Here is a 17,218-nt window from a genome sequence, read left to right as displayed (position 1 = left end):
TAATTTTTCTCTCTGAGCAAAAATTGCAGTATGTAATATTAATTTGGGTCCCACTATTATTAGAAGAAACTATTAAGAACCTTTTAACATACATGTATAGTGTCCAGTTGGTATATCTGTATAATTTATTCTTCGGTTCCTTCCTCGTTCCGTCCGTTTACAGGAATATGTACATCATCTATATTTAAGGAAAGGGCACAAATTTATAAAGAGGACGCAAGAAGAATGTAATATAAACAACTGCATTAATTATATGAAAGCAAAAATATGTGTATCCTCATAATAATGTTCTCTCTAGTACATCTTTCCGCCTTTCATTCCTCACTCTCTATTCTTAGTAATTTTCTCCTCCTCCATTTTTCTCCTCCTGATGATTACACGAAAAATTACTCTAGCTAAACAGAACAGTATTTTATATTAGCCTTTCCTCTTCCCTCCAACATAGATTACATTACATACATATTAATGCACACCTTTTCTGTTCTTCCTTTAACACGATTAAAAAGATCTGCACGATTACAAGGGCCCAAGGACTTAAAGGATTGAAAGGGATATCATAAGGTGAATGATCATTCTATTTCCTCATTATTTGATATTTCCAATGTTTAAAAAATTTTCAGAATACTTTAAATAGTGGATATGATTCAGGCTTCAGGGCTTAGGTCTTAGGTCTTAGGTCCTAGGGTTTAGGATTTAGGGTTTAGTGTTCAGTGTTTGGGTTTAGTGTTCATGTTTCAGCGTTTAGGATTAATGTTTCAGGGTTTATGTTTCAAGGTTCAGGGTTTGGGCTTTAGGATTTTGGGTTTGGGCTTTAGGGTTTTGGGTTTGGGCTTTAAGGTTAAGGGTTTTTGCTTTAGGGTTTAGGGTTCAGGGGTTAGGTTAACGATTCAGGTTTCATGGTTTAGGGTTCAGGATTTAGGGTTCAGGATTAAGAGTTCAGGGTTCAGAGTTTATGGTTGCAGTTTCAGGATTCAGCATTTAGGGTTCAGGGTACAAGTTTTAGGGTTCAGAGTTCAAGTTTTACATTTAGAGTTCATGGTTTATGGTGTATGTGTAGGATTTCGCACTTAAGGTCAAGGTTCTAGGTATACGAACAAACATGTGGCCTGGTATTTAGCTTTTTGAGGGTATACAGGCAATAATATGGCCTTTTTGTTTCGCTACTTATGGAGCAGTATGAATCTAAAGTGTGAACATAGAAGGAAGATAAAAGAAGGAAAAAAAAAAAAAAAGGAAAAAAAACAGGGGGATTGCCATTTTGCTTCTTTCTCTTTTACACTTTATGAGCCCTATGGTTATTTCTATTCCTCCCCCCAAGGGAAGCACTGTATTTAATGTTACATATTCTGATAACCTATATTCCTCTGATGAACTACACTCCGATGACCTCGTGCATTATTTTTCCTTCCTCTAGTGGGTGGTCTACCATCATATATGGTAGAATTGTCTGTTGTTGTTCTTGACAGGTTTGATGTCGAAGCTACAGTTGAGATGTCCGTTGAGTCGAATGTGGAATTTGTTGTTGAATCGTTGTCCGTTAATGTGTCCCAGTTCTTTGCACCTGATCTTTTTTTTCTGTTTCTATTACTTCTGGAGGAGGTGCTTCCTACTCCTCCTCCAAAGAAGAGGTTGTTACTTATCCAGGAAGGTAGCAGATTATACTGAGAACCGGAAGGGGCGTGGAAAGGAAAGGGAGGGTTTAGGAATATGAATTATATATATAAAAGAACGTCTTATATTCATTGTTTTAAAAAAGAGAAAAAAAGTGGTAGGGAGGAAAAATATTAATAGGTGTTACTATTCATATTTTAATGTGTGCATATTGTGCTAATTACTTTGTAAAGGAATAATGCCAATGCAGGTAGTCCAACTAATCCTAATGCAAAAGAGACAATAGGAGCAGTGTTGTTGTTGTTGGTGGGGGAGGATATTGTTCCTGCTTTAGACCTTCTACTTCTTGTTAAAGATTCTAATTCAGATTTCAATTTTGATGGTTCTGGAATATTGTTGCCACCCGTCGGATTAGAAATTTCCTTAAAATGCTTACAGCATATGTTCCTAGAAGGTCCACCTTGGTCACAATACTGCTTCATTTTTCCATATACCTCAGCAGCTTCCTGGAGGTATTTTGAATATTGTTCAGTACAATTGGGCACAGAAGTCTGAGATTCTTGTATGCACTCCTTTATAGTTCCATGGTCATAGTAATAATCAAATACTTTTCTCATTTGTCCAAATTCACTTTGGTCACACTTGGTGCAGGTAGGTCCACGATGAATACCAGGAAACACCGTCTGGAGTTGAAAATAAATTTCATTCATAACATCTGAGAATTCATTACCCTGACCTTTACTGTTCCATACTTTATGTCCCAGCCAATAATAGAAAAGATAATATAGATCACCCTCTACTTTATACCCACTTTCTTTACTTCCTGTTGCCCCATTAAGTACGTAACACCAACCTTTTGCAATATTATCAATATCATTTTGAATATTCCCATACTTCGTTAATATAGGCCTTAACTTATTACTTATATCTATTTCCTTATCCCAAATTTCATTCTTCATAGAACATTCTGCCCCTGCGTCAAATATGCTGTATCCTAATTTTGAGGGTAAATTTTCCAAACATCCCTGCTGTAAATGTAATTGGTAAAAATAAGTATGTATTCTTACATATGGTCATGGTATGACATAGAAGGAAATATTACATGTGCACACACATATGAATTTGTCCCATGCGAGTTCATGGCAAAACACATGAATTTATTCCATTGACCTAAAGGCACAGCAGCAGAAGCCACGTGCTCAGTGCTCTTCTTTTCCCCTAACATTCACACCACACTACACACACCACTTACATCATTATCGGAAAAACTGCCTGAACTGCTTGCTTGATTTGGATTAGGATTTTTGCGCTGAATACATAGAGGTATCAGTTCCTGTTTATTTTGTTCACAGAAGTTCTTATATTTTTCATTATAGTCGTAACAATATGTACCAGGTCCATGTCTCACACTATCGCAGCCTGCACCCGCAAGAGTACATGCTGACTTAATTCCTTGCAGATACAGTAAATATTTCGAACAATCTGCAGGCTGACAGCCTCCTACAAGGCTCTGTATGGTATCATAGTCATAGGCGAAATCATGTACTTCCTTCATTCGGTCGAACTGTGTCCAGAGAACATCTCCGTATTTAAGATCACACTTATTCTCATATGGGGCATCATTTAGCGTATTGTAAATGTTTCCCAGAACATGCGACAGTTCAGCGGTATCTGAACCCCCAGGAACCGTATTTTTCATCCAGTAATAGAAAAAAGAGCAGGGTGCATCCTTGAATTTCGGCCTCCCATTCATGGAACCTGCATAACAATAGGCATCTATGATTCTACTCAAGAAACCGAAAAGTCCTTCGTACCCTGATAACTTCCCCTTGAGTTCATTTTCCCGACCTGTGGACCAGGCATTTTCATAATTCCTTCCCTTCCAACCCCCATTGAATACATCATAGAATTCGGTCCTCGAAGGTACACTCCCGGGAAATCTAACCTGTAAATATAATTGGCAAAGAAGGGAACATATACACATATCTATATATATTCTTGTGTATCCCCCCATTTTTTACTTTACTGCATCATGTACAAAATTCTATATGATCATTATTCTAATGTCCTTCTGCTACGAAAGATGAGGACGAACCTCCAATTGTGTATCCCTTCCCATTGTTTATGTGCATATTCTTGTGTTTATAATATATTTATTCTGCAATTCCTCTTAATTCTTATATTAGAGAGTAAAGTATGCAAAATTTTGTTTCTTTTATAACTGTGAATATTAAATATTTCAATTTTTTACAGCACACACTGTTCAATTTTCAAACGACCATATCACAATATATATTTCACATATATGTATGTGCCAAATTATTGCATGTATATAATTAAGGTAAGAACCGGTATGAACGGGCCAGAAGAATGGACGAACAAGCAAACAATAAAAAAATAATGGATCGAAGGAGTCAAACTCCTCCTTATGTTCAATCTGTGTATCTATGTATTATATATCTTTGTGCACATTCTTTGTACATTGTGCATGCTTGTTCATTTGGAGCATTCCATTATTATGTACACTTCTCTCTTATTATGTATATAAGCACACTTTTTTTCTATTTGACGAAAAATTTTTAACATGTACTACATACTTTTATGTTTTATTGTTATGTTTAAAGGGGAGTTAATTGAAAAATTGTTAATACATGCACGTATTGCATAATTCAAACAAAAAAAAAGGAGCACACTCTTCCCTATACCCTTCCCTAAATGTGCACATTCGTCTATATGCTCAGTGAAAAAGGTATGTGTGCACTTCACAATATCAAATATAATACCAAATATAATACCAAATACAATACAAATATAGTACAAGTATAGAGAGAAATAAAAAAAAAAAAGAAGGGGAGTATATAATGCAAAGAAAGATATATGCTCAATTACTGTTTAAAATTGAAGTTGTGTGTGCGCACCCTTATAGCAGCATATTCCTTAATATACTCTCCTTTCTCCTTTACGACTGTTTAGTATTAGTAACTTTTCTTTTCTTTTTTTCCTATAATTATGATATACAAACAGTTTATCCATATGGGAAGAAGATGTGCACAGCATATTATGTGCACCAGATTCATTTGATCACATTTCTCCCCCTCCCTCTTCTTTGGGGTGTACATTATATACTTTTTGCACATGTTAATGTGTACCTCTCCCTTCCTTTTTTCTCTTTCTCCTTATAATTTATATGATTTAAAAGGGTTCAGGAATGAATGTTGTTAAGGGTTTAGGGTTCAAGAAGTGTTAAAATAGTTTAAAGGAGTGGAAGAGAAACTCAAAAGAGTTTCACTTCCTTTTCTTTCTTTATTCACTTCACTTTCTTCCCTTTTCTGTTCATTGTTCCATTATACGACTTCTTTGGGGGGCTTATTTCTTCGTACCTCGTCCTTCTAACTTAATTAAGTATTCATGTGCACATATGTAATGATTTTGATGCACATGTGTATAATACGATAGAATTGCTTGAAAATTAAGAAATATGTATATATATAATTGAAGGAAAAAAGAAATAGAAACCCCTGATATTCATTCCTTAATATTCATTCATTCACGTTCCTTTATATTCATCCTTGCATAATCATACTCACACACAGAAGAAATAAGCACAGCAGAAATAAAGCATAGAATGCTTACACCCTTACGCTACTTAATATATGAACAACATACTTTAACGTAAATTGACTACATATATAGAGGACATATATACAACAGAAGAAAATATATACACACATACATATAAACCATGTCAGAAACAGTAATACGATTTACGTGTCCTGCAATATGGGCATATTAGTATGTGCATATACACATGCAATACATCTGCATGTACATAATATAATAAATATAAGGAGTGCACTATATATGTCTTCTTCTAATCATATTTGTAGGGGTCTGATTTTGATAACTTACCTTCAAAGGCCAATTATTATAATAAATTCGAAAACAGCCAGGAAGTCTGTACAGGTAAATGCGAAACAGAAATAGTGAAGTATTCATTGACAACGAGAGGTCTTGAAAAGCATGAGGGCCAAATTAAAAACGCACTGGCTTATCTACACAAAATATACGGAGATGGTAAAACACCATCCAAAAGTGAAGCGTGCCATTTCCTGTACTATTGGATAGGGGAAAAATTATTTGGGAGTACTGCTCAAAGTCCCCTTACCAAAACCTACGTGTATTCTATTTGTGGACATATAAATAATTATTGTACGGAGGAAGGAAATAATAGTTTAGTATGTGGTCTTCCTTGCAATGGACAATCCGACATTAACCAGGAGACTTTCAATGACATGAAAAAAGTGTTCGATTTCTGGTATGACTATGGTGCTATACGAACTCTATTAGAGTATAGTGGGTCTGAGGGTATTGAAAAATGTAAAAGTTACTGGCAAAACGTTAAAGCAGCACATAATAAGGTGGTAGAACATTGTGGGAGCCATACTGATCATGATTACTGTAAGAACTTTTGGAAACCACGTGAGGACCAAATTCAACAGCAACTAACAGAATTCCAATCTGAATTAGCATCTGCACAAGACAGAAAAAAACGCGAAGCACAGTTAGCATCCTTAGCAAAAGAAGAAGCTGTTCGTTCTGCTACCACCACTTCTTCCATCTCTTCCATCATCGGCACCTTAGCAGCGACGGCTTTTCCCTTCCTCTTATATAAAGTAAGTAATAATAGTACCAAACTAAAAAAAAAAGAACTAACATATTAACAGTATAACAAATATACACTCCTTAAACCCCTTAATTCCTTAGATACTCCTTCCCTTCCTCCTCCTTGGACCCTTTCCTCCCTTAGACTCTTTCACATTTCCTTAGACCTCCTTTGTTTCTTAACCCTTTCAAATTTCCCCCCCTTTTATCCCTAAAACCGGAACCCTAGATACGAAATCTTACACCCTTTTTGCCCCTCCCTTCCTTCTCAGTATAAACTTCTACCCTCTTGGTTTGGTAACAATTCTAATGGAAGAAGCAGAAAGAAAAGGTCTACCGCACGAAACCGTGATACGTTGACAGAAGACAGCTCAACGTTCGACTCAACGGACACTTCCACAATAGGTCCAACGGATCTAGCCGAAAATTCCACAGTGCGCTCTGGCGTGTACACTACACCGTCCACAAGACAGTCTACCATGAATCGAGAAACAAATAATGCACCAGCTCGTCAGAATATAGGTTACCAAAATATTTAACACCTGAATGTATTGTTCCTTTCCGGGGAGGCATAAATAACCGTGCAAACAGTTTATATACAGTTTATATATACAGTGTAAGGAAAGGAGCTGAATGACCTTTCTTCCCTATTTTTTTTTATTTTATCTTTTTCATTGTACTAAAGTATTCACACTAATGTGTAATCAGCAAATGTCAAAGAAAACTTTTTTACTATATTGGCTTGTTAAATTTTCTACTTAACTGTCTTGTTGTTAAATTTTTTACTTTATTCAATTGTTTGCAATTTTTTTATTTAATACTTGAAGTGTTCATTTATTTCGTTATAAATTTTTATCTCTATAATTTTTTCTATTTTAATAATTTATTTTCCTTCTCTTTCCTAATTCCAATTATGGACATTTCAAAAGTGTTTCAAATTGCAAGAAGTTGAGCGGGTTCGCGAAGGTGATTCACCCCTTTTTGCCTATTATATGCTCCTTATTTTTGCTTCTTTGGCTTTTATTATTTTTTTCCTTTTTAATTTGCTTGCTTTTCCCCTTTTTCCTTTTTCTCTTTTTTTTTGGGGGGAGAATCCCCCTGAATAGCAGCTCAATCTCGCGAAGCGCAACATTCTGTCGTGACCCAGCTGCGCATGGGTCATTGGCGAGTTTGCGGAGTGGCGGGTTCGCGCATTGACGAATTCGCGGATTCCCGAGCTACAGGATTTGGCAGAATATAGCAGAATGACGGACCAATTCATCCTCCGGTGGTCCGTATTCAAAGGCGCAACTGCAATTGCAACTGTGCGAGGTGCTTTAGGGACCACACGCCCCTTTTCTTCCGACGGAATGTTAACCAACCTGCGGGGAGGGAGCTGTGCTAATTCGTCTCTCCCTCCCCCGCGGAAAATAAAGGATTTCCTCCTCAGAGGGTTACTCCCCCCCCTTCTTTAAATTACACATTACGGGGTCACATAAAGGTGGTGTATACCCTTGCGTTTGAAAGTTCTCCTTTGGTAAGCTTTTTTTTTTTTTTTTTTCTTTATATGCCGCCTTTTCTGTAACAGTAATGGAACTTACGCATGGGCTCGCTTTTTACTGGACGATTTTGCAGCCGCCATGTGTTTGACTCTCCGCTAAGTAACTCGCCCCCTTCCTGGGAGGTCACGCTCTGGTGGGTAGGATCTCTACTCCATTTTGAAAGCCGACAGTATATGCGACCATGAGGAAGAAGAAAGGGTCCATTTTTAGTGCAGTTTGCTTCTCTACCACTCCATGAAGCTATCTGTGGCTAACGGCATGTATACTCCCCGGATACGTAGAAAAGCATCGCTGTGTATAGCGACCTGTCCCGGTCACTATGGGAGCAAGCTCGACTAACGGGCACACATAAAATGAAAAGGAGGAAAACCCTCACGGTAACAGCGATACTGCTCCTTCAAGCCATTACACAACAGTGGGTGTCCCTCTGCTTTAAGAGGACTGACAAAGTTGTGCATATTTTAAATCAACATTTCTTCGACGGACAGAGTAAAGCAGTCACCCCTTGCTTCGTAGCAGCGGCAAAATATGGGAGAAAATGCAAACACGCTTTAAACGAGCACAGGAATAAAATTAAGGACGTAATTAGGCAGTCGGTGAATCTTCCCGTCCAGCTTCTGCCCACCACGTATGCCAGCTTCGACAGGTAGGTCGGATACGGGTCACTGGGAAAAAATTCACGTCGAATGAGTCTCCACTCTCCGTAGCGCCGCCCCGCTTACACGCATCCTCACATGTTTGCTTTCACACGGTTGCCCACCTTTTCTCCAGACAGAAGCACATACAAAACCTCTGGAACAGCGAACGGGTTTACGAAAGACGCAACTTTGCCAACGTGAAGAAGTGCATACGCGATGGAAGGAAGAAGGGAAAAGAATCTACCCATGTAGGGGGGGAAAACGGGTTCAGAAATTGTGCATCGCTGACCGGGAGAGAGGAACCCACTCAGACAGAACAACTTATGAAAAAAAAAAAAGTCCTCACAAATTTAAGATGGGAAGAAGTGATTGGCAGTATCTCCAACCAACACCGGCACACCAATCACAGACACAGAAGGGATAATAATATAGGCCAATTGGGAAAGTCCCCCCCCCAAAATGTTGAAAAAAAGAAAAAACTACTCCATTTTTACAGGAAGGTATATCATAAGGTACGTATCATCCACGATGGACCACCCTATGCAAACAACGATATTCACATAGGACACGTCCTCAACAAAATTGTAAAAGACATATATTTAAAATATTTGCTAATGAGAAATTATTGCGTGATGCTGATACATGGGTTCGATACGCATGGACTGCCCATCGAGTACCAGGTGATGAAAACGCTCAACATTAAGAACGTCCAAGAGGTCACTTTGCCTGACCGTTCGGAAGTGAGTAACAAAAACTCGGAAGTTTTTCTGCTCAATCAGGGGAAGACACCCGGGGGGGAAAGTGAGGGGCATTTCCCTACCAGGTGGCTCACCAGTAAAGAGAAACGACATAACTTAGAGATGCATCAGACCCGGTTGAACGATGGACGTCCCACCTTTCTGCGTGACCTGCTGCGCCGGGAGGACGTCCCTCTTGTGAGCCCCAGCCAAGAGGAGAAAAAAATCACGTACTTCAAAAATCTGTGCAAGTCGTACGCCGCCCACTTTATTAACGAACAGTTCATGTCTCTGGTGTCCTACGGTATTTGGGGCCTGTGGGACTACACCTACGTTACGTTTTATGATCTCTATGAGGATATTCAGCGGGCCGTCTTTCGGCGTCTCCTCGAGCACGTAAGGATGGCAAACGCGTTAACACGGTAACGCCGTAACTCGGTTAGAGGGTACCCCAATTTTGTACCTCATTCATGAGTTCATTCCCTTCCCCCTCTTCCCCCCCGCAGAAGCACATCTACGTGAGCAACCGACCCATATACCACAGCTACGCCACGCAGACGGTGTTATCGGACAGCGAAATTATTTACAAAAAACGGATCTGCAATTCCTTCTACTTCTTTTTCGACATGCACGGGGTAAGTGATTCCTTAGCGCTGAAAATGTTGGGAGCCAGTGTGGAAAACGAACTGGTTAGGGAGTTCATTCAGGTGGGAGATCAGGAATTGGAGATGATCCGCACCAAGTTGGGTTCGTCACCAAGTGGGCCCCCCACCAATGATGACGCACTATGGAAGTTGCTAGTTCGAGCAAAGGAAGTGATAAAGAGGAAGCTGAAGGTACTTGTGTTCACCACCCAAATGTACACCATTTTTAACAACAAGTGCTTGTTGATTCATGCGGAATATGTATACCAGGTTGTGCAGGTAATGTTTGAAAAGGCAGATCCCCTTTTTTTCCTCATCTGTGAGAAATCACTGGATATGTTCCTCGACTACTTAAAAAAATATTACTCAAAGGAGGACAGAATTTTGGAGGTGAAAAAAGTAGTGACGCTCAAAGGGAAGGAACTGGCCAACTGTACTTACCGCAACTTTGTGAACCAAGTGGAAAGCCATTTTGTCCTCGTGTCGGGAAATGAAATAGATGAATCCTTCGGTTCTGGCATTGTGCACGTGGCTCCTTCACACGGCTTTTCGGACTACAACGTGTACTACCAGAACAATGAACTGAGGAAGGTACACCTCGGAGGGGAGCACTACCAGGGGGGTGAACGACCAGGGGGGATGGAAATGAATAATCGCCCCAAAGCGCAGCAAATTGGAGAACTGACCACTGTGGACGAAAACGTGATCGACCAGAACGATGACCTGAAGGAGGAGTACGCAAAGGTGATCTGGGAGAAGTGTCAGAGGAACGCCGAGCTGATAAGGCAGGATGCATTGTCGGGTAAGGGAGAAAGAAGCCCCCTGCTTAGCAACCTGTTAAATAATTGTTTGGGAACCACCCCCAAAATTAACATAAACCAGGAGGATGTGCACTTGCTCTTCTACTATGCCTTCCACGGGAATGTGCTGTTTCATTTCCCCTATGAGCACCTGTACACATACGATTGGCGGTCTCACACGAGTGTGCAGATAAAGTCGCTTCTGCAAATTTACGTAGACATAGAAAAGATAAAACAGAACAAGCTATTTTATGAAAGCATTAGAAGGGTGAACTTTGTAAGTGACCACGTGAAGGATGCTTTAATAAAAACCATTGAAAACCGAAATGAGTGGTGTATAAGCAGGCAGAAGTATTGGGGGGTAAACATCCCGTTGAAGGATTTACTCATAGGTGGAGATTCCAAGGTGAGCTTCCGCCAGCAGATCATGGATGTGTGGTTTGACTCCTCCGTTTCGTACCTCTACGTTATGCACATGTGCAAGCACATCCTTTTTAACGAATACTTCAGAAGGGTGATTTCGCCTCGGGGGGAGAAAAAAAGGGCAGTTTCTTTGCTAGGAAAAACCACCATTAGGGAGGATACACCTTTTTTTAACATATACGATGTGTATGATCAAATGGAGAGGGGAAACGGGGGGAAACGGGACAAGGGGGATGGTAGTGAGAAGGACCTCCTGAACGATATAATGAGGAAGAGGAAAATATTCGACCCGGACGTAATGTACCAACGGTTAATGAAGAGACTGAAAAGTGAGAAAAATTACTTCAAGGTAGGAAGTGCTAATGAGATTGTCCACCGGTGTAGGAAGCAAAAAAGGGGGGACTCCTTTTTGGTGAAGGATATGGGCGTACACCTGTGCTGTGAGGGGGTGGACCAGATAAGGGGGTGGTTCCAGTCCTTTTTTTTTATTTACTTTTTCCTGAACAGTGTTCACAGGGGGGGTAGAGTAGGGACAGGCGCGGTGCAAAACGTGGATAATGCCCTCCCAATCAGCAACGTGATCGTGCATAACTACGTTGTGGATGGGAACAACGTGAAGATGAGCAAAAGTCTGAACAATGTGGTCTCCCCCCGTAAGTTGTTCCCGCTGATGGAAAATCGCAGTAGCACTACTGATGTGGTGTCATTTGGAGGAGCTTCCACCGAAGGGGATGTTACAGGGAGGAAGACCTCACCGGAGGAAAAACTAATAAAAAAAAAAAACTCAAAAAGGAGTAGCCCCCCCGGGGGAAGACACTTCAACGCTGACATCGTGCGGCTGTGGGTTTGCTGTCACAACTTTGTTAACAAAAACGTGTCCGTAAGTCCCCAAATTTTGGAGGACATAAATAAGCATATTTATTTAAAGCTTTACAACACGTTAAAATTTCTGCTGAACAATCTGCACGACTTTGATTTTTCCAACGTAAAGGTGGAACATGAAGAAGACCTCCAAATGATGGACCAATATATATTCTCCAAAAGGGACACTACAATACGGTTCTGCCTGAAGGCCTACTCAAAGTTCCAGTTACAGCTCCTTATGAAACATGTAATGAATTTTATTAACCGTGATTTGGCCATATACCTCGATTATTGTAAAGACAGATTGTACGTACATGAGAGGAACTCCATAAGCAGGAGGAACTGCCAGAAGATTTTTTACAACATTCTGGTTGATATGGTGAAGATACTGGCCCCAATCATCCCCCACTTGTGTGAGGATGTATACGGTACACTACTATCCGTGAAGAGGAATGTTGGAAACTTGCCCCTTCAAGAAAGAAAAACACAAAAACACAAATCGCTTTTCTTCTGCCAAATGCCAACCATTAAAAGGAGAAAAGAAGTCCATTTAGAAACCCTTTTTTTGGTAAAATATTTTGTTCATAAACAGATGAATGGATTTCTTTCCAATTCGTTAGAGGCAGTAGTTTATCTGCACACAGATAATGAGGAGGTAATCACCTTGGTGAAGCGTTTTTTGAAAACGTCCAATCCATTGGCCAGTTTTAACAACCACGATGACCTTCGCTTTCTTTTTAACGTCTCCAATGTTATCCTATGTGAGGACTTAATGGAATTGCAAAAGATGGACCCCTCGTTCAGGACTTACAAAATTCCACTTGTGCCGGGTGGGGAGGGAGCTCCACAGGAGTGTGATGAGGTGGACCAGTTACTGCGGGGGGACCAAACTGAGGACCCCTTCCAGGATATGCTTCACACGGGGGACGTCTCCAAGCAGGCCTCCATCAGCGTCGGGATTGGCAGATCCACCGGGGCTAAATGTGCCAGGTTCGTTTTCACCCGTTACACGAGTGGCTAAAATGAGCTGCCAACCTTTACACCGTCACCCGATATGCACCCCCATTTTTTCCTTTTAATAATTTCCCAACGCAGGTGCTGGATGTACGGAACGGTCAGTCCCTTTGAAGGCGAGCTCTTCTGCCCGAGGTGCCTTGGCGTGGTGAAGACATACTTCAATTAGCGTGTCATTCGTAAAATGAAGGACGGGGAGGAGAATTATCCCTTCCAGGATGCGCTTCCAATAAGTTTGAAGCTGGTACACTTTTTCCGTTTTTAAATCAGTTTGAAAAGTTTCACCATGTTTGTTCAGTTGGTGGAATGTGTGTTGGGGGGGGCGGCACAGAGGGACACACCCTCCACACACACACACGTATAAACAATTCGATGCATATACATCACGTATGCGTTAAAAAAAGTAACAAATTGGCACGCCACGCAGGCGCTGCAAAGTTACAGCGCCATTTTGCTCGGCTTGCCTGAGCAGTTCGGTTTGATCCTACTCATCCTGCGTGTCGTGTGTATCCTTCTCATTCTCTTCACCATGTTCGTTTGAGTTGTTTAGTTCTTCTTTTTCCGTCGTCCCTTCCTCACCGTGGCGCGCTCTCTTCCGTTCCTGACGGGGAAACAAGAAAAAAAAAAAAAAATGATAAGAATTAAAATGTTAAAAAATTAAATAGAAAAACTTCAAATAAGCACCACTCAGGTTACGCACATTGGACGGTGCAGACAGCTAGACGCTATAGTGGTGTGTCTGACCTCCCAACTTACCATTTGCTTGTTCTGGATTTCAAAATAACTTTGCAAGTACTGGTACTGCTTCAGCTTTAGCTTCACCTTCCTGGTGCTTATCAGGGCAAGTTCCTTCAGCAGCTTCCTAACGTTGTGCCTCTCTAGTTCTGCCAGCTGGTGGGCCCTCTTCTTCGACGCGTTAATAATTGTGTTGTGTATTTCCTGCATGTCCTTCTCATTCAGTATGTAGGTGGAAGAGGCACTGTCCTTTGGCGGGAGGTTCATGTTGAGTGGTACGAAGTCGGGGTTGCCGGAGGGGATGTTCGACTCTTCTCCTGTTTCGGTTTTAACATCCTCGTTATTGCTCATTTGGTGGTTCGCTGTTTCTGCCGGTTTGGATACAATTGGGGCTTCCCCTTGGTTTTCCGTCTTGGAAATATCGTCCTGCTGCTCCTCGGGGGGGGCGTCTTCGCACGGCTTCGGTTCAGAGGCTCCTTCCGTTTCGACGCTTGCCTGTTTCTCGGCAGTGGAATTAGCTTCAGTAGGATCTTCCCCCCTTGGTTGCTCAGTTGGGGGATGGTCTTCACAGGGGGGCTGCCCCCCCGATTGTTGCGCCTCGAAACTCTCCATTTTTATTTCCCCCCTTTGAACATCTGGATTTTCCCTCTTCTCCCACTGTTCTCTCTTCTTGGACTCCTCGTTCTGTTCGTTCTCCTTCACCTTGGCAACGCACTCACGCTGCTTGTTCAGAATAAAGTCTACGATTTTCTTTGCCGCGTATGCCCCGATGTAGGGGCTGATGTAGTTACATATGAAGGAGAGTAGTGACAACAGAGTGTTGTTTTGTTTAAAGGATTTAAAAGAAACGTCATTTACGTTAAGAAGGTTATCCATGTCAAAGTAGGGGTTGGACAATGGCATGGATGCAAATTTAAAAATACACTCATATGGACTTTTCGTTCCTACAGATTCGCTAATCTTTTCCCAATCATTTTTATACTTTGTAATTGCGTCGATGAGTTTTTCCACTTCGGTAACGCTCCAATCGTTTCCAACAAAACTGTATGGTATATTTACCTTCACAAAATTTGACCTGCTCAAAATGCTAGGGTATTTGCTAGAATTGTAACAAACACTGCACCAAACACATTTATCCAACACGCCGTAGGATATTTTTTTAACATTGTTAGGCTTTAAAATGTAATACACATGGTTGCACTGTTTTTTGCAGCTTACACATTTGTAAAGGTTGCTCAAACGTTCGTGGTGATTCTTCTTGGATTGTTCCCCGGGGTTATTCCACTCGATGGAATTTTTTCCTTCCTCTGACAGGGGGTTGTAATAATCTACACCGAAGGGATTTCCTTTATATTTTTCATTCTTCGTTTGCACGTTTTGGTTTAACCAATCGAAGGTGTTCACGTGGTGGGGGTAGTCCTTCATTGTGGTTGCACCCCATGGAGCACTACCCATCGTCTGTTCTGCTTGACCATGCTTACCGTAGATCATCATAGGGGGGGGCATCCATGGTGCCATTCCTCCATGGGTATGCAATCCTTGGGGGGGCATATTCCACTGAATGGGGTTACCCTCTCCTGCTACTACTCCCCCTACATTGGGAAATGGATCCCCACCTCTCATATTGGCATACTCATTTCCCTCACAACCACCAATGTGTTTTTGTTTTTGTTTCTGTTTTTCCCTGTCCCAGTTTTGAGCACCCCCCCAAGCAGAAACGTCTTGTCTCCACACCTGATGCATGTTATTCACCGTTTCGTAGCTTAAATAATTCATTCCGATTCCGTGGTTGAAGGAGGAGTCCCATTTGGGAGGAGTCCACACAGTACCACCTCCTAGAAACCCAAACAATACATCTATTAACTTTTTATTTGCCCTTACACTGGCGTAACATCGTTGCAAGGTCAGTACTTCAGTTGGGTTATTCCTATGCAAACTTATAATTTCGTCCTTCACTCGGTGTATCTCCTTATCGTTTTCTGACGACCTGGTCAGTTCACCATTTAGGAGAGTGTAAATATGGTGAAGGTCTTCCTCGGCAATGTTAGTGGAGTACGTCATGGTGGCTCCACTTGGTAACTGTGGGTTCTTAATCGCCGAACCCTCATCCTGATCAGCCGCACCGACAAAAAACTTTTGCCCTTCACCACCATAGGACGGATCGAACGTCATGGAGTTTACATTTGGAAAGCTTAAATTGTGGATGCTATTTTTTATGTTCGGAGATTGTTTCCTTACGATGTTTCGCAGGTAGGTGTTCGACGGCCGCATGCAGACTGGTTGTTGTTGTTGTTGTTGTTGTTGTTGTTGTTGTTGTTGCTGTTGCTGGGGCTGCTTTTCGTGTGCGTCTTTGCTGCCTTCATTGGGGTCATCGTGGAGACTCTCAGACGGATTCATTTGTTCATCCTTCGCTCCGCCTTCCACGTTTGCCGCCCCATTTTCCTTTGTCCATTCGGCGCTGGTTGGGGGAGCTGCTTCCCCCGTTTCGCCATTCACATGTGCACTGGAAGCTTCACCCATTTGACTGGCACCCAAATGGTTTAGGTCCACATGAAGCGAACTGTTATCAATGGAGTTATTACATGTTGGATCTTCCTCTACCTGTGTGTTGTTCGATTCGTCTTTACTCTGGGGGTCATCTCCTGGATTGGGTTCTTCCTCCTCCACCTCACCACCCTGCTGCTCCATCATGCTCTCCGATTCGATTAATTCATCTGTCCTTTCGGTGCAGTTTTGAAAATTTATGTCATCTCCGCTTTGGATTTCCGCTTCGTCAGGCATTTCCCCCTGGGGTATACTCACCTCCTCGTCGCTCATCCTTAAAGGGGTCCCTGATGCAGTTCCAATGTGGCGGATCACTTCAACACACGATCAGTATTACTTGCTTACTTCTTACCACACAAAGTTATTTCATTCGTTGTATTTCCAGGGGGAGTTCGATTATCGCTTCTTATTGGAGTGCCTTCCACTTAAAAGGCTGTTCTGCACAGAAATATCCTTCCCCGGTTTGTTGCACATGAGGGGACATCGAATCACCCATGCATCCACCGACTCATCAATCGGATAACGGGTAGGGGTAAACAACTAATCGACTTGCCAATCGATTAGTTGGATCCATTCCGCCGTTGGCTTGTTCCACCTGTGAAGGATGCTTTCCCTTCTGCAAACATTCGGCAGCACCACCAGCGGGAACAACTACACATGTAAAACTACTTCCCAATTTACAGGTAGAGTCAGGTGTTCACCTGGGAGATGTACCAATGCACATACGTGTGATGGTCCTTCCCAGGAAGGTTCCCTCTTCCTTTTATCCAACTGGATCTGCTAAAAAAAAGAAAAAAGTGCACCTCTAACTTTTCCACCCTTGACGACAAACAGGTGTATACTTGGTGCTTTTCCGCTGCCTCAAAAAATGTGCATGGGGGAGGAGTGGGCCCCCACTCTGGTTAGAACTACAAGCAGCTGCTTCTATGCAACTTCACTCCTCCCCAAGTGGGTTACTTCTGTATAAATGGCAGGCACAGCTCGATCGTTCATTCTGGGAAGTGA

At 41.7% G+C, this 17,218-nt stretch overlaps 4 protein-coding genes across 4 annotated transcripts; 2 read left to right on the top strand and 2 right to left on the bottom strand.

Moving 5' to 3' along the window:
• Positions 1–1,337: 1,337 nt before the first annotated feature.
• On the bottom strand, positions 1,338–3,730 carry PCOAH_00054340 (KIR protein; the record flags this gene model as incomplete). The annotated part of the gene is made up of 4 exons (XM_020062214.1): positions 1,338–1,661; positions 1,836–2,639; positions 2,864–3,556; positions 3,707–3,730. 4 exons carry the CDS (start codon positions 3,728–3,730, stop codon positions 1,338–1,340), a joined length of 1,845 nt encoding a protein of 614 aa, XP_019917831.1.
• A 1,623-nt stretch (positions 3,731–5,353) lies between these two features.
• Positions 5,354–6,812, top strand: PCOAH_00054330 (KIR protein; the record flags this gene model as incomplete). The annotated part of the gene is made up of 3 exons (XM_020062213.1): positions 5,354–5,365; positions 5,499–6,284; positions 6,546–6,812. The coding sequence occupies 3 exons, from the start codon at positions 5,354–5,356 to the stop codon at positions 6,810–6,812; spliced, it is 1,065 nt and encodes a 354-aa protein (XP_019917661.1).
• Positions 6,813–8,167: 1,355 nt separating this feature from the next.
• PCOAH_00054320 (tRNA synthetase class I) lies at positions 8,168–13,103 on the top strand (the record flags this gene model as incomplete). The annotated part of the gene is made up of 4 exons (XM_020062212.1): positions 8,168–8,460; positions 8,586–9,585; positions 9,696–12,910; positions 13,016–13,103. The coding sequence occupies 4 exons, from the start codon at positions 8,168–8,170 to the stop codon at positions 13,101–13,103; spliced, it is 4,596 nt and encodes a 1,531-aa protein (XP_019917541.1).
• Positions 13,104–13,418: 315 nt separating this feature from the next.
• PCOAH_00054310 (Uncharacterized protein) lies at positions 13,419–16,486 on the bottom strand (the record flags this gene model as incomplete). Its single annotated transcript, XM_020062211.1, has 2 exons — positions 13,419–13,535; positions 13,691–16,486. 2 exons carry the CDS (start codon positions 16,484–16,486, stop codon positions 13,419–13,421), a joined length of 2,913 nt encoding a protein of 970 aa, XP_019917896.1.
• Between the last annotated feature and the right edge of the window lie 732 nt (positions 16,487–17,218).

Source organism: Plasmodium coatneyi, chromosome 14 (genome assembly GCF_001680005.1).
Source record: "Plasmodium coatneyi strain Hackeri chromosome 14, complete sequence".
NCBI classification, from domain to species: Eukaryota; Apicomplexa; class Aconoidasida; order Haemosporida; family Plasmodiidae; genus Plasmodium; species Plasmodium coatneyi.
This window is presented reverse-complemented; position numbering and strand designations above follow the sequence as displayed.